Source organism: Mauremys mutica, chromosome 9 (genome assembly GCF_020497125.1).
Source record: "Mauremys mutica isolate MM-2020 ecotype Southern chromosome 9, ASM2049712v1, whole genome shotgun sequence".
Lineage (NCBI taxonomy): Eukaryota > Metazoa > Chordata > Testudines > Geoemydidae > Mauremys > Mauremys mutica.
The window spans coordinates 5436273-5455096 of record NC_059080.1 but is presented as its reverse complement, the minus strand read 5'-3'; the positions used below and the strand labels follow the sequence as shown (position 1 = coordinate 5455096).

At 44.5% G+C, this 18824-nt stretch overlaps 1 protein-coding gene and 1 long non-coding RNA gene across 2 annotated transcripts in view; one reads left to right on the top strand and one right to left on the bottom strand.

Moving 5' to 3' along the window:
- LOC123377162 overlaps positions 1-18824 on the top strand; it is a 49700-nt gene that overhangs the window by 17800 nt on the left and 13076 nt on the right. The window lies entirely within an intron of this gene.
- On the bottom strand, positions 7549-13237 carry VGLL1 (vestigial like family member 1). The gene is made up of 4 exons (XM_045029682.1): positions 13027-13237; positions 11816-12232; positions 8252-8311; positions 7549-7696 (listed from the first exon to the last, which is right to left on the bottom strand). The coding sequence occupies exons 1-4, from the start codon at positions 13235-13237 to the stop codon at positions 7656-7658; spliced, it is 729 nt and encodes a 242-aa protein (XP_044885617.1). The 3' UTR covers positions 7549-7655.

The following is an 18824-nucleotide window of genomic DNA, read 5'->3' as shown; positions in this document are numbered from 1 at the left end:
CAGAGCAGATCACTTTGCCACTGTGTGTAAGAACTTGTCTGGAATACTGTGTCATGAGTCTTTACAAGAATTTATAACAAGTTCATTAATAAATATGGAGAGCCTTCATCTGATCTTCACTGATCCTCATCACGTAGAGTTTGTAAACTGATAAACACACACACTCAGCAAACTGGTATTTTAGAGCACTACATTCTCTTCTTTCCTCAAAGATTGAGTGCAGGGATTTCCTTTCTGGGGTAGTTTACAGGAGCCTGAAAACCTAATGATGTGGATTGCAGTGTAGTTGTATCTGTGTTGATCCCAGGATATTTGAAAGACAAGGTGGGTGAGGTAATGTATCTCATTGGACCAACTTCTGTTGGTGAGAGAGACAAGCTTTCGAGCCACACAAAGTTCTTCTTCAGCTCTGGGCTAGGTATTCTGTGTCATTGCTAAATGCAAGGTGAAACAGAGTGTTAACCACAAGAAGTTAACACGTTGCAATGCAAGAGACCATTCCAGGTGAAGTGGGCAGCTAACACCACTGCAGTCACAAAGGCAGGTTACAAATTGTTGTAATGAGCCATTGATCCAGTGTCATTACTAAGTCCATGATGTTTAGTATCTAGCAAAGTTATGAATTAAGTGCCTAGGATCATCTTTGGAAGATCTCATACAGGTTCTTTGAGGATAAGGACAGAGATCAGATATGCAGTGATTTGTTTTGTGAAGAGTGTTTGCCCAGGGGTGATATGGTAATTTTGTCATCACTTTTCTGTGAGTGCTTCAAACGAGCGCATAATGATTCTCATTTCATCTGCAGAGTTTTGGGGCATTTGATGCACTGGATAACGTACAACACATATGATAGGCATGTGCAGGACCCATGGATCTTGAAAGGTGTGTTGCAGGGTAGGAAGGTGTATTGATCATCATAGCAGTGGAGATATGTCGGCAGGTTTTGCGTCTGTTTTGGCAAGATCTAGTGCAATGGTCACCAACTAGTTGATCCTAGAGGATCTCCCAATCGATCATGATCTCCAGCGGCACAGTGTAGCTGCTGCTAAGGCAGACTCCCTGCCTATCCCGGCCCCACGCTGCTCCCAGAAGCAGCCAGCACGGCCCCGGGGGTGGGGGCAGGTGTCTCCCTCAGTGCGCTGCTCCTGCCTGCAAGCCCTGCCCCCACAGCTCCCATGGGCCGGAGGAGCTGCAGGGTCAGTGCTTGCAGAGAGGGGCAGCGCACGGAGCCATGTGCTCCCCGCCCAGGGGCCGGGAGCGGCGTGGGGCCGGGGTAGGCAGAGAGCCTGCCTTAGCCTCGCTGCGCCTGCCAGGGCCGGCTTTAGGAAGTGTGGGGCCCAATTCGAACAGTTTCGATGGGGCCCTGGCAGGGATAACTAAAAAACACGTTAAAAAAAAACACATGGGGCTTGTACTGACCGGGTGGTGCTCCGAGTCTTCAGTGGCACTTCGGCGGCGGGTCCTTCACTCGCTCTGGGTCTTCGGCGGCACTGAAGGACCCGCCGCCGAAGTGCTGTCGAAGACCCAGAGCGAGCGAAGGACCCACCGCCGAAGTGCCACCGAAGACCCAGAATGCCGCCAGGTGAGTAAAAATTAAAAAGGCGCCTGTAGCCAGGAAAGGGATTCTCACTGGGCGTCGGGCCCTTTTAGGCGCGGGGCCCGATTCGAGGGAATTGGTGGAATAGGCCTAAAGCCGGCCCTGGCGCCTGCCGCCGACTGGGAGCCACTGGAGGTAAGTGCTGCTCCTAAGGGAGGCTGCACCCCAACCCCCATCCCTGAGCCTCTTCCCGGAGCCTGCACCCCGCTCCTGCATCCCAAGACTCTGCTCCAGCCCTGACCCCCTCTCAGAGCCTGCACCCCTGCCCCAGCACCCTGTACCCCCTCCTGCACCCCAACACTGTGCCCCAGCCCAGAGCTCCCTCCTGCACCCAAAATCCCTCCTAGATTTTGCACCCCTCACCCCCTCCTACACCCCAACCCCCTGCCCCAGGCTCAGCCCAGAGCCCCCTCCCACATGGCAAACCCCTCGGACCCAACCCAGAGTCCACACCTGCTCCTGAACCCCAACCCCCAGCCCGGTGAAAATGAGTGAGGGCGGGGGAGAGGTGGGATTGAGGGGGCGGGGCTTTGGGGAAGGGGCGAGGTAGATCTTGGGTTGCCCTTAGATTGAAAAAGTGATCTTGGGCTAAAAAGGTTGGAGACCACTGGCCTAGTGCTTCTTTGAATTGGTGGGGAGCTTGCTTCTGATGGTGTTTGGAGAGGTTGGGGGTTGTCTGAAGGCCAAAAGTGGAGGTTCATGAAATAAATCTTTCAGGATATGATCCCCATTGAGTATGGATTGTAATTATAAAGGGCAAGTCTCGACTACAAAATTAAGTTGACTTAAGTTATGTCAACGTATAGTCACAGCATCAGTTTTACATGATCACACTATGCTCCTTCTGTTGGCAGTGCACATCCTCCTGCTCTCCCAGGAGAACTTTCACTGATTTAACTGTCAGTGTGGGGGGTGGACTGACAGCCAGAGCCCCACCACCGCCCAGGGCTGACAGTCTGATATAAAGTATCAGAGGGGTAGCCGTGTTAGTCTGGATCTGTAAAAGCAGCAAAGAATCCTGTGGCACCTTATAGACTAACAGACTATGCATGAGCTTTCATGGGTGAATACCCACTTCTTCGGATGCAAGTCTGATATAAGTAACAGTGTCCACACTGACACTGCGTTGACCTAACTACATCAACCTAATCTCTGTGCCTCTTGTGGAGGTGAAGTTAAGTAGGTATAACGGGCAACTTACATTAGCAGGAGCAACATTGTAGTGTAGATGCTTACAAACTCTGTAATGTAGACCACACTTTAATGATACCTCATGCGGAGCGGTATGTGACACCTCACCCACTTGTCTTTCTAACAATATGGCATGTCTTCCATAATGCTTTGCTGACTGGATCAGTGTTTTTGTGCATATTCTGACTTGGAAAAGTCACTTCCTTAGTAAATGGGAGGTTGCTACTGAGATTATGCTGATCAAGATGTTACCTGTGACTTTAATGCCTGAGAGTATTTCCATTTCTGACCCCACTTCCCTGTCTCACTCCCACCAAACAGTTTCTGCAGAGGAAATAGAGAGGTTGCACTAGTATTTAAGAAAATCAGAAGTCATTGGTTGATGTCCATTATTAGATAGGAGTGGACATGTCTCAGTACTCTTCTCATCACCATAGTGATTAATCATTTGGAGCTGAAACTGAACAGAAACGTGGGAAGCACCAGATGGTAATTACAGAAGGCAATATAATATTTTGCCAAGTCTTTGTTAGGAAGAGGATATGTAGTGCATGGGAATGAAGACATCTTCTCCAGAGGGAACAGTACATCAGCATAATCAGAAATACAGTTGTGGATGAAAAGTCAAAAGGAGCAGCAAAAAATGCACTCTACCACCAACATTGTCGAAATGCAGAGGCATTGTAGCTGTGTGGGTCCCAGGATATTAGAGAGGCAAAGTGGGTGAGGTAATATCCTTTATTGGACCAACTTCTGTTGGTTTGTCATAGGTCTACAGTGGTGTTCAATGGGCCACTGCACTTTGAATGGTTCGCATAGTCTGTGCTAAGTACTTATGCTAATGCTTATACTTATGCTGTTTAACCTTGTATTTAGCTGAGTTCCTTTCCCAGACCTGTGGAAGAGTTCTGTGTAACTCACTCATCTTGTCTCTCTAACATTGTTTAGAGGAAGAGTAAAGCTAGGCATGCTACCTCCAGCTAACATGGGGGCAAATCTGGAGGAGTATTGACCACTCCCTGATGGCCAAGGGAAGAAATACCTCCTCCTGGAACATTGGTCACCAACTGGTAGATTGCAATCACTGAGACTGAGAGAGACTGTCAGAGGCTCCATGACTGACAAGTCGATCACGATAAGGTTGCCAACCCTCCTGCAGCCAAATGGGGAGATTGGCCGCTAACAGTCCCGCAGAGCAGCGGTGCTAAGGCAGGCTCCCTGCCTGTCCTGGCCCCGTGCTGCTCCCAGAAGCAGCCAGCATGTCCAGCAATGGCTCCTGGGGGTGGGGTGGGGCAGGCAGCTCCGCCGCATGCTGCCCTCACCTGCAGGTACCACCCCCGAAGCTCCCATTGGCTGCGGTTCCCCATTCCCGGCCAATGGGAGCTTCAGGGGCAGTGCCTGCAGGTGAGAGCAGCACGTGGTGCCATCTGCCCCTCCCTCCACCCCCGGAGCTGCTGCCGAACATGCCGGCTGCTTCTGGGAGCAGCGTGGGGCCAGGGCATACAGGGAGCCTGCCTTAGCCTCACTGCACTGCTGCCGCCTGAGGTAAGCAGCACCCAGCTGCAGCCCACGCCCTGAACCTCTTTCACCCCAGCCCAGAACCCCCATCTGCACCCCAAACCCCTCCCAGAGCCCATACCCTACACCCCAACCTGCTGCCTGAGCCTCCTCCCGGAGCCAGCACCCTACCCTCCTCCCCAGCCCTGACCACCCTCCTGCCCCGGACTCAGCCTGGAGCCCCTCGCAGACTCCACACCCCAATCCTGTCCCAGCCTGGGCAAAGCGAGTGATGGAGGGAGGGGGGATGGAATGAGTGGGGCGAGGCCTTGGAGAAGGGCAGGGCAAGGGTGTTGGTGTGGTTACTGTTTCTACATTTTCTTTAAAGTAGATCCTGGGTTGCACTTTAAATTCAAAAAGTGATCTTGTGCTTTAAAAGGTTGGAGACAACTCTCCTAGAGGAACCAATCCTTACCCATTACTGATATAAATACAAGTGCTCAGAGTTCTTGTACATACAAGTAAAGAGAAAATCCCAGTATCCTGGAAATTTGCTTTCTGCTTAAATCCCTCTGTTTTTTCACCTAGCTATGCTACTCTTCCCTTCCCTTTCTAAATCAATCTGATGTAGCTGTGCACTGCTTTGTATGAGTTTAAAATATCCTCTGAGTGGAATGTTGATGGGTATATGATATGGGGGGTGTGTGGGTGTGTATAATATATGAGAGGCGTGCATGCCTCATGTCTTCCCAGTAAAAGATACACACCTTAAAAAAACGTTTTGGTGACAAATAAAAAGCTGGACAGTGGCAATGTAACAACCTTTTATATTTTTACAATTTTCAATCTTGACATTCACAGTTTTATACTATCATCCTTATATCTTCAGTTTTTAAAGGAAAATCATTTTAACTATTGCAATTTCAAAGTTGTAATTTGATGCAGGAATTACTGGATAGAATTCTATGGCCTGTGTTAGACAGGAAGTCAGAGTAGATTTCATTCATATGTTTAAGGCTATGATAAAGACTCGTTGCAATGTGAGCTGGAATGGCCGGAGTGGTAATATCAAAGAAGAAACTTATTGGAAAGCTACACTTAATGCTGGATCAGAAGAAGAAGAAAAACAGTTCTGACTAAATATGAAGTGTTAGTTTTCAGTGGTTTTGTTTTTGCAGAGCAGTGGCACTGGTATAACAAAGCAGTCAAACTGGTGCAACTTTTGTGTATAAATTCTTATGGGTTTAAAACTGGTCACTGGTCTTTAGCTTGCACTGATAAGTTTACAGGCCTGAGCTAATCAGCTATAAACCAGGATTAAACAGTGATGAACAACTTTTTGTGTGTTACACTCTTAACTAAATCAATATATAATAAAACCCTTAGTTAAATAGGTATGACTGTGGGTAGACCAAGCCTTAAAGACCGTGGCCGATTGTCATTTAGTGTAAATGGAGCTCAGCATTTATACTAGCTGAGGATCTTGCCTCTCAGCTGCAAATTCTAGATTTTCAAGTGTAAAATTTGCTTATAGGTTATGTAGAGATGGCACATGAAAGAAGTATCCCTCTGGTGCATTAAATGGGTTATCTTTCAATGCAGAGAGTACCTGGTAGATATGTGGGAAGGGGGGGAAATGCCCAAAAGTGAGGGGCTTCTTAACTTATAAAAGTCCCAATGACTTACCATTCCGCAGCTTAAGTAACAATAGTGGGTCAGAGTTAGACCTCCCTAGTCCTGCTACTGAGTAGTTGCTCACAAGTTCCATTGAAGCAGATGGGGATTATTGATGAGAACCACTCACCAAGGAGAGGGTGCAAGGGGCCCTGTGTATTGGGTCACGTCTTTTTGTCCACATAACTTTTGATTATTTTCAGTCCCCCATCCTCTGAGCTTATTCAGCTCAAGATACCTTATGAATGGGAGAAATTAGTGGCGTGACTATAATTAGGAAAATGTACATATTAAAAGATACTCTGGATCTTTACTTCCTGAATACTTTCGGAGGCCAGTAGAAAGCACTACCAGTTGCCCTACATTAGTGAGTTGGCTTCTTTCAAATGCCATGAAGGGTAGAAAGAGCTTCTGTACAGTGTTTCTGCCATGAGATACTGCAGTAGTTACACATGTGAACTTGAACACTGATCCAATTAGATTTTTTTCATGCAGTAATCGCAGCAGACATGTATGCTAGAGATGATCAGTGTGAAAGTTGAGATGCTGCCTGTTGATATTACACACTCATGTCTTCTGGGCAGGCAGCACAGGGGAGTGGGCGTGGGGTGGTGGAAATTCATGAATAAGACATGCTTGTGAAAAGAAGATCCCTCCCAGGTCAGAGGATTACCATGTACTGCCCAGCAATAATTACTCAGAAGTCATATTACTTAAGTTGCTTTAAAATTAAACCACAAAGCGCTGGAGGATACAAGTCACTATCAACAGGAAGACTGGGCCAATGACTTAATAGGTCATCCTCAGCTCTAACGTCTATCGCTGTGGAACACTTTCATCTTGCCCAATAAAGACCCAAAATTCCTACCAGATCCACTAGTGCTACTTCACTGAAGCCCCAAGGAGCTGCACAGATATACCAAGGACGGACTTGGTCACTAAGGGACAAGTATAGCCTCAGAAATGACCCCTCCTTGCTGATGGGGGGGGGGGAGGAGGGCACAGTGAGGGCAGCTGGCTTCAGCAGTGTTACTGAGCATGCTCAGCACAAACTAAGCAGTAAATCTTGGGGGGGAGGGGTATGTGACCCTGCTAACCCTTCATTGCCTCTGTATAGCCTTGAGTCTCCAATGGATGCCAATGGGAACTGAAAGTATGAATCCAAGTATTGGATCCCTAATGTTTCCAAATCTCTAAAGACGGGGGGGAGAAATGAACTTGGCTATGTTGGCTTGTTTCTCATTTTCAGTCCTCCTGTAAATAGACTCAATTGAGCTATTTTAAACAAATTCAAATCCAGCTGCCAAGTAAGGGAACTTGCCAGGGTGAAAGCTTGTGGCATTGAATGCATTCCCCCATAATGGTAATTCTTTCCAAAGGATGGAAAACAAAGGGTTTTAGGGGGATTTTAAAGTGCTAGGAGTCTTTAGAGGGCCCAAGGGCAATGCTTCTCTAGTCAAATATATTTCATTTATACAAGGCAAACTACTATGGTAGAATCACACAGGCTGGAAGTTATTTACTTAGAAGTAAATCACACTCATTTACAAAATAGTATATTAGCATGTGTAGTCATGCAACTAGCTGATGGAAAAAACACAGAATGGCTGTGGTCTATTTCCTCCTGATTCACAATTGCGAATTATAAAAGTTCACGGAAAGAACTCTCCAGGAATAAAGCAGAAATGTCCATTGGCTAAAAGTATAAGTCTCGTCTTCTATCCTGAGACTGGATACCTGAAAAACACAGCAATATGAAAGTAGTCAGTACAGCACGAGCCTACATGAATTCTTAAAAGGTTTTAAAGAAATTTTCTTTTTTGGTACCTGGTGGTCATTTCATTGGGGCTATTTTAGTTCGGAGATAAATCACATCACTGAAAGTATAAAGAAGCCATGTGACCAGAGCAACCTCCCAAATGTGGGAGAAAGAGCTAAGGTGAGATACCGGCAATAATAGTAGAAGCCTGAAGGATCTGGGGATTATTGCTCTGCTAGCACTAACATTGTAACTGGTGCTGCAGGGTGTGGTGTTTCTAACCCCTCTATTAAAACAAGGAGATCGTACTAGAGTTGTGTAGGATGAAAATAAATCTACCCTAGAGGTAGACAGTTGAGAAACACAGCTATGAAGTGTCCCAACTAGCACAGCAAACCACCGTCTCCACAAAGAAACATGACTATTCTTAGAAGTATGTAACACACCTGGAACTACACCTTGTTGAAGATTACAAGAGCTCATTCCAATTTCATTTACACTGTTTTACTGTAACTGCTGGTTCCATTACCTACCTGAACTGGCAGGAGTGATGCTGGGGTTTCCTGGGCTTTGATAGGAGCTGGCTTTCCTTTCTTAATTTTAAGGGGAAAAAAACATGATAAGCTGTAGTGGTACAACACTAAAAGTAGAATACACAGGCAGTAGTTCTTACATGAAACATTGTGCTTTTGCAACCCAGTTTCTGGCACAGGTGTTCCAGGACCATTGCACAGCATTCTGTGCTTTTATAAATGTAAATATCAGCAGGTCTAGAAAAAAGTCCCTACTGCATTGAGAAGCATCCTCTCTTGGTGAGAGCCAAGAACTAGAAGTCAGAATTCCTAGGGCCTGATTATAGACTGCAAGGGGAGTAGCTGTAATGACTCGCTGTGTGAACTTGAGCATGTAACTTAATTTTTCTGTGCAGTAGATTGCCCGTATGCACAGTAGTATGTCACAGGGCTGTTAGAGCTTTTCAGACCTATTAAAGCCTCCTGAGAGCCTCAAAGGGAAGACAGTAGTTGGCGAATGGCAACATTTTCCCCCACAGCAGTTTTTCCCTGACATTTTGATTTTTTTAAAGTTTCAACCAGCTCTGATGTTAGCATTATTGCTTCTCTGTCCTGACCCTATGCTCACTCACCCAGCCTACATGAAATGCTTCCTGCTAGTGTAAGAGTGAGTTCCATATGCTTTAATACCCAGACCCACACTGCCAGGCCTTAATTAGAATCCTATAAATCCAGAGCACATTGTTAATGTAGTAAGAACATCACTTAGTATTTGCAAATATTAACAATGGCAAACATTACACCCTGCAAGGAGAAATCTAGGAAATACACGTGCAATGGAAACACAAAGCTAAGTCCATCTATTAATGGACCTAAAGCAAAAAAAATTCTGTTTCAGAAATACACACTGCGTTTTCCATACGGGGTCTGAGAACAAAGACACACTCTGTGGTCTGACTTGAGAATCTCCTCTCTCCTTTTCAGCTCCACTAATGTGAGTAATGATGGAAGCCCTTGCAGAGATGGGATGGCAGCCTGTCCAGGCAGACAGGAGGCTGAGTGTTCACCTGTTTATATTCATGGCTGGATAGTTTTAAAAACACCTCCTACTCTGAATTGCTTTAATATATCATTGCCCCTTCCTGCTGTGGACATTCAGCTGTCTGGCCCATAGCAGATGTGCTACACATTCCCCAGTGTCTCTTTAAGGAGTTTTAAAAACCATTTTCTTGTGAAATTAATGGGGAGAAGGGGCCAGATTGACAGCCCCTGTAACCCAGACTGTAACTGCTGGTTCCATTACCTACCTGAACTGGCAGGTAGGTAATGTGTTAACCCAGAGAACAGGGATAGCATAGGCAGCAGCAGTGCCAGCATCCCCACCAGTGTGTCCAACCCAGCCTGGAGGGACATCGAGGGGAGAGCTTCAATGTCCACGTCTGTTCAGCCCTAGGTGGGTCTGAGACGAATAATGGTGCCAATTAGTCCCAACTGCAGTGGCTGACTTTGTGATGTGGGCACCAGGGAAATGGACTAAACTCCTCTCTCCTGGGTCCCTGAAAGATGTAAATTTTGGTCACGAAGCTCTTTAGGGCAGAGATCATCTTTTTGTTCAGTGACTGGTGCCTATCCAAATGGGATCACCTATGGGTGCAACCATGTTACAAATAACTAACTACCAGATTTCCCTGGTGACTGAGTTTGTCTGAAGCTGTTCTGTCATACGTTTCTGCCCCCCATCACCGTAGTATTGGAGCATCTCACAGTCTTTAATGTATTTATCCTCATTTCAGCTCTGGGAGCACAGCAGTGCTATCAACCCCATTTTACAGATCACCTCCCTGTCCCTCTGTTCCCTAAGTGACTTGTCCAAGGTCACACAGGAAGCTGTGGCAGAGCAGGGACTTGAACCCAGGTCTTCCAAATCCTAGTGTCTTAACCCCTGGACTACTTTAATACCTTTTGGAAAGGAACAGGGGTAGCCATAGTGTGAATTACACCCTGTCTATAGAGTCTACTGAACATCATGTTAAATATTTATTCAGTAGTGTATGAAGTGAATATTAGTGCCGTTTCCTGGGTCTAGCTGGGAGACCAGCATGGCTCAAGGACCAGCCTTTTAGCCCAATTATTGTAATGGGGAGGGAAAAAAACTCTTAGGCACATGGACATTTTTTTATGGGTGCTGTGGTTTGTTTCTGTATATGGGGTATAATTAATGCCTACACAATAGTCAGATTGCTCAAATAATATCTAAACATTCTACTCCATTTATAGCCATACTCTGAGCTTCCAGCACACACCCAGCTGTTTGTTACCCACTTTGAAATCTACTGGTGAAAAGTGAGAGATAAGAGCTAGGGGCACTCAATCATTTGTGTGTGTTCTGAATATATTGTCGCTTACTTACATATTCGGTGTCTCCTCAACATAACACAGAGGAGAAAGAGCTGTGCAAGAAACTATAGAGGAAACAATTATGGTGCTACACTATGCAGCCAACACACAATTCCCAAGTACTACAGTACATATCGTTGATGCTCTGTTGAAAATACTTCCAGCCAAGGGCTCTGAATTGTTAACTTACGACCTTGTCTCGTGTATCATTTTAGGTTGCTATAAAAGGGACGTTATTGGGGTGTGATATTGATTGTGTATTGCTTATTGTGCTAAACATAAGGGGGCAAGTCAGAGAACACAAGTAATGGAGTTATTAGGCTTTGCTGTGGTTAAAGGCTGATTTTATTAGTATGAGACTTTGTGGAAGTAGTTATGCTAAAGGCTGAGTTTTAATTAGAAGTTAGCAGGCCCAAGAAGTTAAGCCCAGGTCACTAATTCTGCACTCTTATTCTGAGAGAGAGAGAGAGAGGTGACCACAGTGGTACAATACATCACAGAATTATAAAAGTAATTCTGCAATAAGGGAGTTCTGGCAATTTGGTAACTAGGCAGTTAATTCCTATGCATTAATGCAGTCTAAGAAATAATTGATGTTTAGTGATTAAAAGCATAATTTACAGAGATCCAGAATGCCACATACGAATAAGAGACCGGTATTAATCTTGTTATGGTCCAATATATCACATCAAGATTAGGTATAAAAGTTCCAATCTAGTTCCCTGGTTTTTGGCTTCCTGAACTGGTGTCAGCTAACTCATGGCCTTCAGGAGTGCTCTGCTCACTGTGTATTCAGCTCTCTCTCTAAGTGTTGTAAGTGTGCTATCGTATCGTATGGCTTAAAAGTAGTTGCTATGTATAAGGCTTTCTGCTGTTTGGTTATATTGATGAGTAGAATTGTGCTTTCTATGTAAAGGGTCAACTGAATATGTATATCTCGCTTGCAAATCAAGTCAGTCCTGTAACGTAAGAGAAACTTCTGTATAGCCCACTTTTTTGAAAGAACCTGTGAAAATCAATAAGTGTGTGATAAGTTTATAGTTTCATTATTTGATCAGGCTACAGAATAAACTGGATTGAAGAGGAGCTAGACTGAATGAGTCTGCTTTTACCACCTTCAGGCATAGATTTTTATTTTTCATTTATAAGGGCAAATCACAGTAAAAGGAATAGTAAATATTTTCTTACCTTCCCCAGGAGTTAAACTTTGACTCATATTTTGTAACCTAGCTGATCCAGTAATACAGGCTGAGTTAGAGCTTTGCTTCACGATAGATTCCTGGCTAGATACTGGGCACCTTTCCTGTTGCAGAAAATCAAGAAGAGAACCGTATTTCCCATCAGACATTGGTCCCTGCACCATATGAGGGTCAGGCAAGGAGCGAGGATATCCTGAATCAGTAAGATGTGGATTAGCTATTGAAGGGAAGTGCCACAACTCTGCAGGCTGAATAGTAGGATTCCGCAGAACTGATGCCTGATGGTGGTCTGTAGCAGCAGCCGACAAATTCAGATCAGAATTTGATGTGTTTGTAGCAGGAGATGATTGATATGACTTGGTCCAATGAGAAGAGAAATTCCACTGATGGGGAGACATGTGGCTATCTAGTTTTAAAGAAGAGAGTGTTTGAAGCTTTATTGAAGTTCTTATTTACTTTTCCAAGACAAATTCCAACTAACTTTTATGGGAATTTTATCTAAGTAAAGGCTGCAAAATTTCATCCAGATTACATAAAAGGAAACTCTTACAATAATTGACTTATTTAGTACAATACTAGTTTTTAAAAAACAAATCTACACTAATATAGACTAACATAGAAAGTCACTACCACCTCTAACTGTGACTGAAACATCTCGGGCATTTTTTCTGAGGGGTGGGTGGTATAGGGTTCCTCGCTGTCTGAATTTTTTTGTCTTAAATTCTGCAGCAGCCCTGATTAACTGCCTTCCCTACCTAACCACCTCCTGGGGAAGAGTAGCCAATCAGAGGAGGTTTCCCTGCAGACAGAGCAGAAATTTGGGTGGAGGGCTGGAGCTTCTCGTGTCATGGCAAGACAAACTCTCTTCAGTTTAATTTTAAAAAATGATCTAAAACGATGTCCTACATTGGAGACAGGTGGAGACTTTCTTCATAAAGTAGAGCCCTGATCCTGCCCTTGGACCAATGCAGAGATTCACTGGGGATCCACACAGGCGGGCCCAATGGCTTACCCATGAAATCCTAGGTACAAGATCAAGGCTTTGAAAGAATGATTTCACTCTTGATCAGAATTTGGACTCCTTTGTGAAAATGGGGCTACATAGAAGTAATTTGATAATTTGGCCCTCAGTGTCTAAATGTCCCAGTGAGTTAAACAGCAGCATTGCATTGAAACACACACTGATGGAAAACTGCTCACCATTCTTCAGGGTAACATCCTCACTCTTGTGCTTTGTGCTCAGATCTTGTGGGTTCTTGGCATTGCTTAACGCTCTAGAAAAGTGTTCATCTATCACACTGTTAAGGTCCCCTTGAAAGTAAGTAAATACAACACTCTGAGACCCCCATTCTGTTTTCACAGGCTGTTTGCTTTTACTCAGTGTTGGAGAGTTTTTCCTTTCTGCTTCCATCTTCAGTAACTAGCAGTGCCTATGAACAAAAACAAGGACTTTTGAACCAAAGTTGTATTGCCAATGTTGGGTTTGATCATCTCCCCAATGAAGCTAGCAGGACTTGAAGGACCGCTTTCAGTAGAAGTGGAGTCAGATCCTGTATCTGGGCTCCTGCTTGCTGCACTCTCCCTTTTCCCACCAATTTGCACAAGGACCTACAAACCCTGTGTGTACATGATTGCTAGCTCAGATTCGATGGGTGCACATGGATCTGTGTACAGGAATGCCAATAAAATAGCTAAATGATGCCAACTGGCCAGGTTGGTCCTTGCAGTAAGATTTATAATCTATAGGTGCAAAGGGTGGTATGAGGATGGATAAGTTTATCTCCGCTACATAGTTTCTGTGCATGTATAGGATCAATGGCTGGAGCTCTCAAATAAGGCAGAAAGAAAGGGTGGGGTGGGAGGGAACCAGTGACACGAGCTGTTCACTCACTAAGCAGTCCTCTTTTGGAAGGCACTGTGCCTAGACTCCACGTGTCCTGCCTGGTATTATCCAAGTCACGAAATGGGAGCCTGATGGTCCATTGGCATTAGCTCTAGGAAGGAATCGTGTCCATCTGGCCAAGCTGGCAAAAATAGTATTAAGATGGTCTTAGTCAGCAGCCACTGTGCCCGTCTGTCAGGCAGTGTACTCTATGCTGTCTCATGGTGGTACCACAGAACCATTATGGAAGTTACTCAACTGTTACACTTAATGTTAAATTAATATTATCCTGAGGATCAAAGAGTGCACTTCAGGGATCCCTAACACACTCCAATGTTTGTTTAAAATAGCCCTTTCAAGCTTATATAATAAAAATATTGCTTGCACACAAGACATAGATGGATACAAGGTAATAGCTATGCCATACTAGCGTCAGAAGCATTTGCAGAAGCCCTAGATTTATGACCATGTGTCCATAGTCTCTGAACAGCTGCAAGTTAAATTTGTTTGCTTGGCCCACTCAACTCATTTTCTATCATTTAAAACCAGTGCTGGCAAGTGCCTGCTTGGCATCCGTTATTGTTCTCTAGTACCACCGGACCAACTGTAGTACAGGAGCTATTCTTTGTAACCTCTATAGGAGATGGCATGGTCTAGTGTTTAGCATGGGAACCTGGGAATCAGAACTACGGGGGTCCCAGTATTGTCTGTTGCATGCATACAATTCCCAGAGAGGTCAAGGGAAGTGGCATGGATGCAATAATTGAGCTCAAAAGTTCTGTGCTACAAATTCAAAAATGTCAGACTTCCAAAAAAACAAAACAATTTGGGGCCCTAATTGGCCCCAAAATTGAGAGACTTAATTTTTTGTCTTAATTCCTACATCAGTCCTGGTTGGCAACTCTTCCCCAGAAGGGGGGCAGGTACGGAAGGCAACCACTCAGAAGAGGTTTTCCCTCCAGGCAGGGCTGAAGCTTCTCAGTCGTGGCAAGACAACTTCCAGTCCTGGCTGAAATCACAAGGGTTGGCAATACTGACTTACTGTGTGACCTTGGAGCAAGTCAGTTCAACTCTCTGAGCTTCATTTATTCCATTAATAAAATGGGAGACCACCTTCTCTTAGCTCACAGAGCTAGTGAGCACAGGGAATTTCTGTCCCCCAGGAAATTTAGACATCCTGAAATTTATTTTAGAATTTATTTTGTGGAATATTTCAAGATTTGACTTTGTCCTGATTTGGGATGAAAATAAAAGACGGTTACTCACCGTAGTAACTGTTGTTCTTCGAGATGTGTTGCTCCTATCCATTCCAGTTAGGTGTGCGCGCCGCGCGTGCACGGCTCTTCGGAAGATTTTTACCCTAGCAACTCCGGCGGGCCGGCTGGGCGCCCCCTGGAGTGGCGCCACTATAGCGCAGGATATATACCCCAGCCGGCCCGTCCGCTCCTCAGTTCCTTCTTGCCGGCTACTCCGACAGTGGGGAAGGAGGGCGGGTCTGGAATGGATAGGAGCAACACATCTCGAAGAACAACAGTTACTACGGTGAGTAACCGTCTTTTCTTCCTCGAGTGATTGCTCCTATGCATTCCAGTTAGGTGATTCCCAAGCCTTACGTAGGCGGTGGGGTCGGAGTTAGGTGTTGCAGAACGCAACCGCTAAGCCAGAGGCTGCAACAGCTCTGGACTCCCGGACCAATGAGGCAAAGGTGTGGACCGAGGACCAGGTAGGTGTACAACACATCCCCCGAAAGGGAATGCGAGCCAGGAAGGCAGCTGAGAAGCGTGAGCCCTGGCGGAATGTGCAGCAAGGTGGCTGAGGTAAGATCCCTCGAGGCACTTAGGAGAAGATCTCTTGTCGGCAGCGGCTTGTGGCCGGCCGAGCATTAGAAAACCCTGTGGACCGGGCATCGGACCCGGCCCCGGGTGAGGGGAAGGGGATAAACCCCAACCCCTGTAAAATAAATACACTATACTATTCTACAAACAAACAGAGTTAACTACAACTATAAACAGAACGAGAGAAAACTACGAGTAGCTAGGGAAGTGGAGGTCAGCTGAGCTGTGCTCCACTGTTCCAACGGCCGTCACGGGCGGAAAGAAGGAACTGAGGAGCGGATGGGCCGGCTGGGGTATATATCCTGCGCTATAGCGGCGCCACTCCAGGGGGCGCCCAGCCGGCCCGCCGGAGTTGCTAAGGTAAAAATCTTCCGAAGAGCCGTGCACGCACGGCGCGCACACCTGACTGGAATGCATAGGAGCAATCACTCGAAGAAGAATGTGATTTAGAAACATCAAAATGACCTTGTCAAAACACTTTAGCCAATAAGGTTGAAACATCTTTTTAAACTTTATAAAATGAAAATTTTTAAAGTCAAAATGAAATGTCTAAATTAAATACTTTGAATTTTCCCCTCAAATGTTGTCAAAGTTAACACATTCTCACAGAACACCTTGAATCTGACTAACAGCATTTTGCAATGAAAGTGGTGATGAATTTTTTGACCAACTCTGTTCTGAGGTATTAAGGTTGATTCACTAATGTCTGGGAAATGCTTTGAGATCCTTTAAGGAACAGATCTCAAAGAATGGCTCTGGCTCCAGAGTCTTGCTACCGTCAACATAAGAATGTTATATCAGAGAGGGAAAGGAAAACCCTGCACCATGTTCTCTTATGACACTTACTTCAGTGGAGCTTAGACACATAGTTCCTTACACATTCAGGTTAGACTATCAAGTGACAAACCAAACACAAATAGATGATGCTCTGTATATTTTAATTTATATTTCATTTCGCGGGTCAGGAGAAACAAGCATTGGTTTAGCTCAGATACTCAAGTCAGGGAATTCCAAAAAACTTTCAAATCCTGACTCAGGATTAAATCACATCTTGCCACACACAAATGATTGCCCCCATCTAGATAAGCTTTTCCTTGTTCAAGGCAGGCTATGTATAAATTGCCATATAAAAAATCCTTTGATTACTGTATAGTGGACTTTCCAAGGCACTGCTAGGAGTGCATTTATTCATACTAGGCACACTGAGACCAGCATTTCCCTAACTCATTTTAAACAAATCTTTTGTTGGATAGGTGTAAGCACTGATGAAATTTGCCATCAGTTTAAATGTGAATCATTAGCAAAGGGACTGCATTTTGGAAAGTGACGCTGAAGAGACTTGGAGTCTGGTGGATAACCAACTCAACTTGAGCTCCCAGTATGATGCTGCAGTTAAGAAAGCTAAGATCTATGGAAAAAGAACAGGAGTACTTGTGGCATCTTAGAGACTAACATTTATTTGAGCATAAATTTGTTAGTCTCTAACATGCCACAAGTACTCCTGTTCTTTTCATGGATACAGAACAACACGGCTGCTACTCTGAAACCTAAGATCTATGGATGTATAAGCAGAGGAATATACAGTGGCAGTAGAGAGATGGTATTACCTCTCTATACAGCATAGGTGCAATCTTCAGCAGAATAGTGTGTCCAATTCTGGTGTCCACACTTTAAAAAATATATTCACAAATTGGAACAGGTTTAGAAAAGATTCAATAATGAGGTCTGGAAAACCTGCCTTATTGTGAGAGACTAAAGCAGCTCAGTATTTATCTTATCCAGGAGAAAGCTGAAGAGGTGACTTGATCACAGTCTTTACACACCTATGTGGGAATTACATTTCTGATCCTAGCACTTCTGATCTTTACCTCTAGCAGAAAGATGTAATGAAATCAAATGGCTGGAAGTTAAAAGCAGACATAAAAAAAGTAGACTAAATATTAGGTGCAATTAAAAAAATTTGAGCTCTTATGTTTATACACATTTCCTAGTACAAAGAGGTCCTGCTTCATGATTGGGGCCTCTAGTGCTATCACAGAAATTAATAAATGGAAGGCTCAAAGAGGAAGCCTCGAAGAGCTTGGACTCCAAGACACCAGAAAAGCACACGATTCCTACTTGATTTTCCACTGTCATTGTTCATATTCTGCACCAAACAGCACAGCTGATTTACCTTAGTGAAGAAATAGGGGCTTTTACTTTGCCTTGATTTGGGAAATCTCAGGCCTACATTCAGCTGCATCATGTAAATTCTAGTATGAATCATTAAGTGGGACTCTCTACATCTGAGTCCACAGGTGGTTTTTTCAGGCTAGTGGAAGGGATTATGCTCAGGATCACTTGCTGCCAGAGCACTTGCAGGAGTCAAATCTATCCCATGCCTCACTTTTAGAGGGATGGCAAGCACCCTGTGATTGAACTCTCCCTAATGAAAAAAGAACAGGAGTACTTGTGGCACCTTAAAGACTGTTCCAAGATTTCCTCCCTGTTATTTGTGATTACACATTAAAAATTCATTAAGATTGTAAAGTCAAGCACTCAATTTCCAGGCCAAAGGACGACTACTCATTACAAATCACTGATAATGTCCCTAGATCACCCTAGTTAACCATCCTCAAGCTATTCAAGACTTTAAATTGCATCCAGAGGCAGGGTTTTTTTTCCAGTACAAGTGCTCAGGCATCTTCAACTCCTCTCACTTAGTGAAAAGGGCTGCGTAGTTACAGTACTGGACAAGATACAACAAAGTACTATGAGAAAATAATCAGTATCTATCCAGTTTTCCATACCATGCTCATACTCATGGTATCTGTGCACCTAAAACCATGAAATACTGTTTGAAGCCAACTTGTGGCAATAGAATCATGACTCAGGTCATTTCTATCTACCCATCCCCTAGAATTAATCATTTGGACAAGGTTTGAGTGATAGGGAGGTTGACAGTATAAAGGCAGGGACAAGATTTGGGCGGTAGGTTAACCACCCCAACCTTAACTTCCCACTCCTCCATCCTCAGCAGGAAGACTACAAAGAGGTAGCATACATTGTGACCATTTGCCCTGGAAGCCACTAGTTCACTTGCCTACCACAAACTCCTCTTAAATGCATTTTGACAGTAATGTATTGATTCAGGGTGGAAGAGTACAAACAGGGTAGGATTTAAGATTTTTTTTTAAAAAAAACAACAACCTCTTATTGAAATACAAGGACAGACTTATTGCCTTAAAAATGTATCCCCAGAGAGTCTCCCCCAACTATAGTGAGACTTGGTGCAGGTAAGA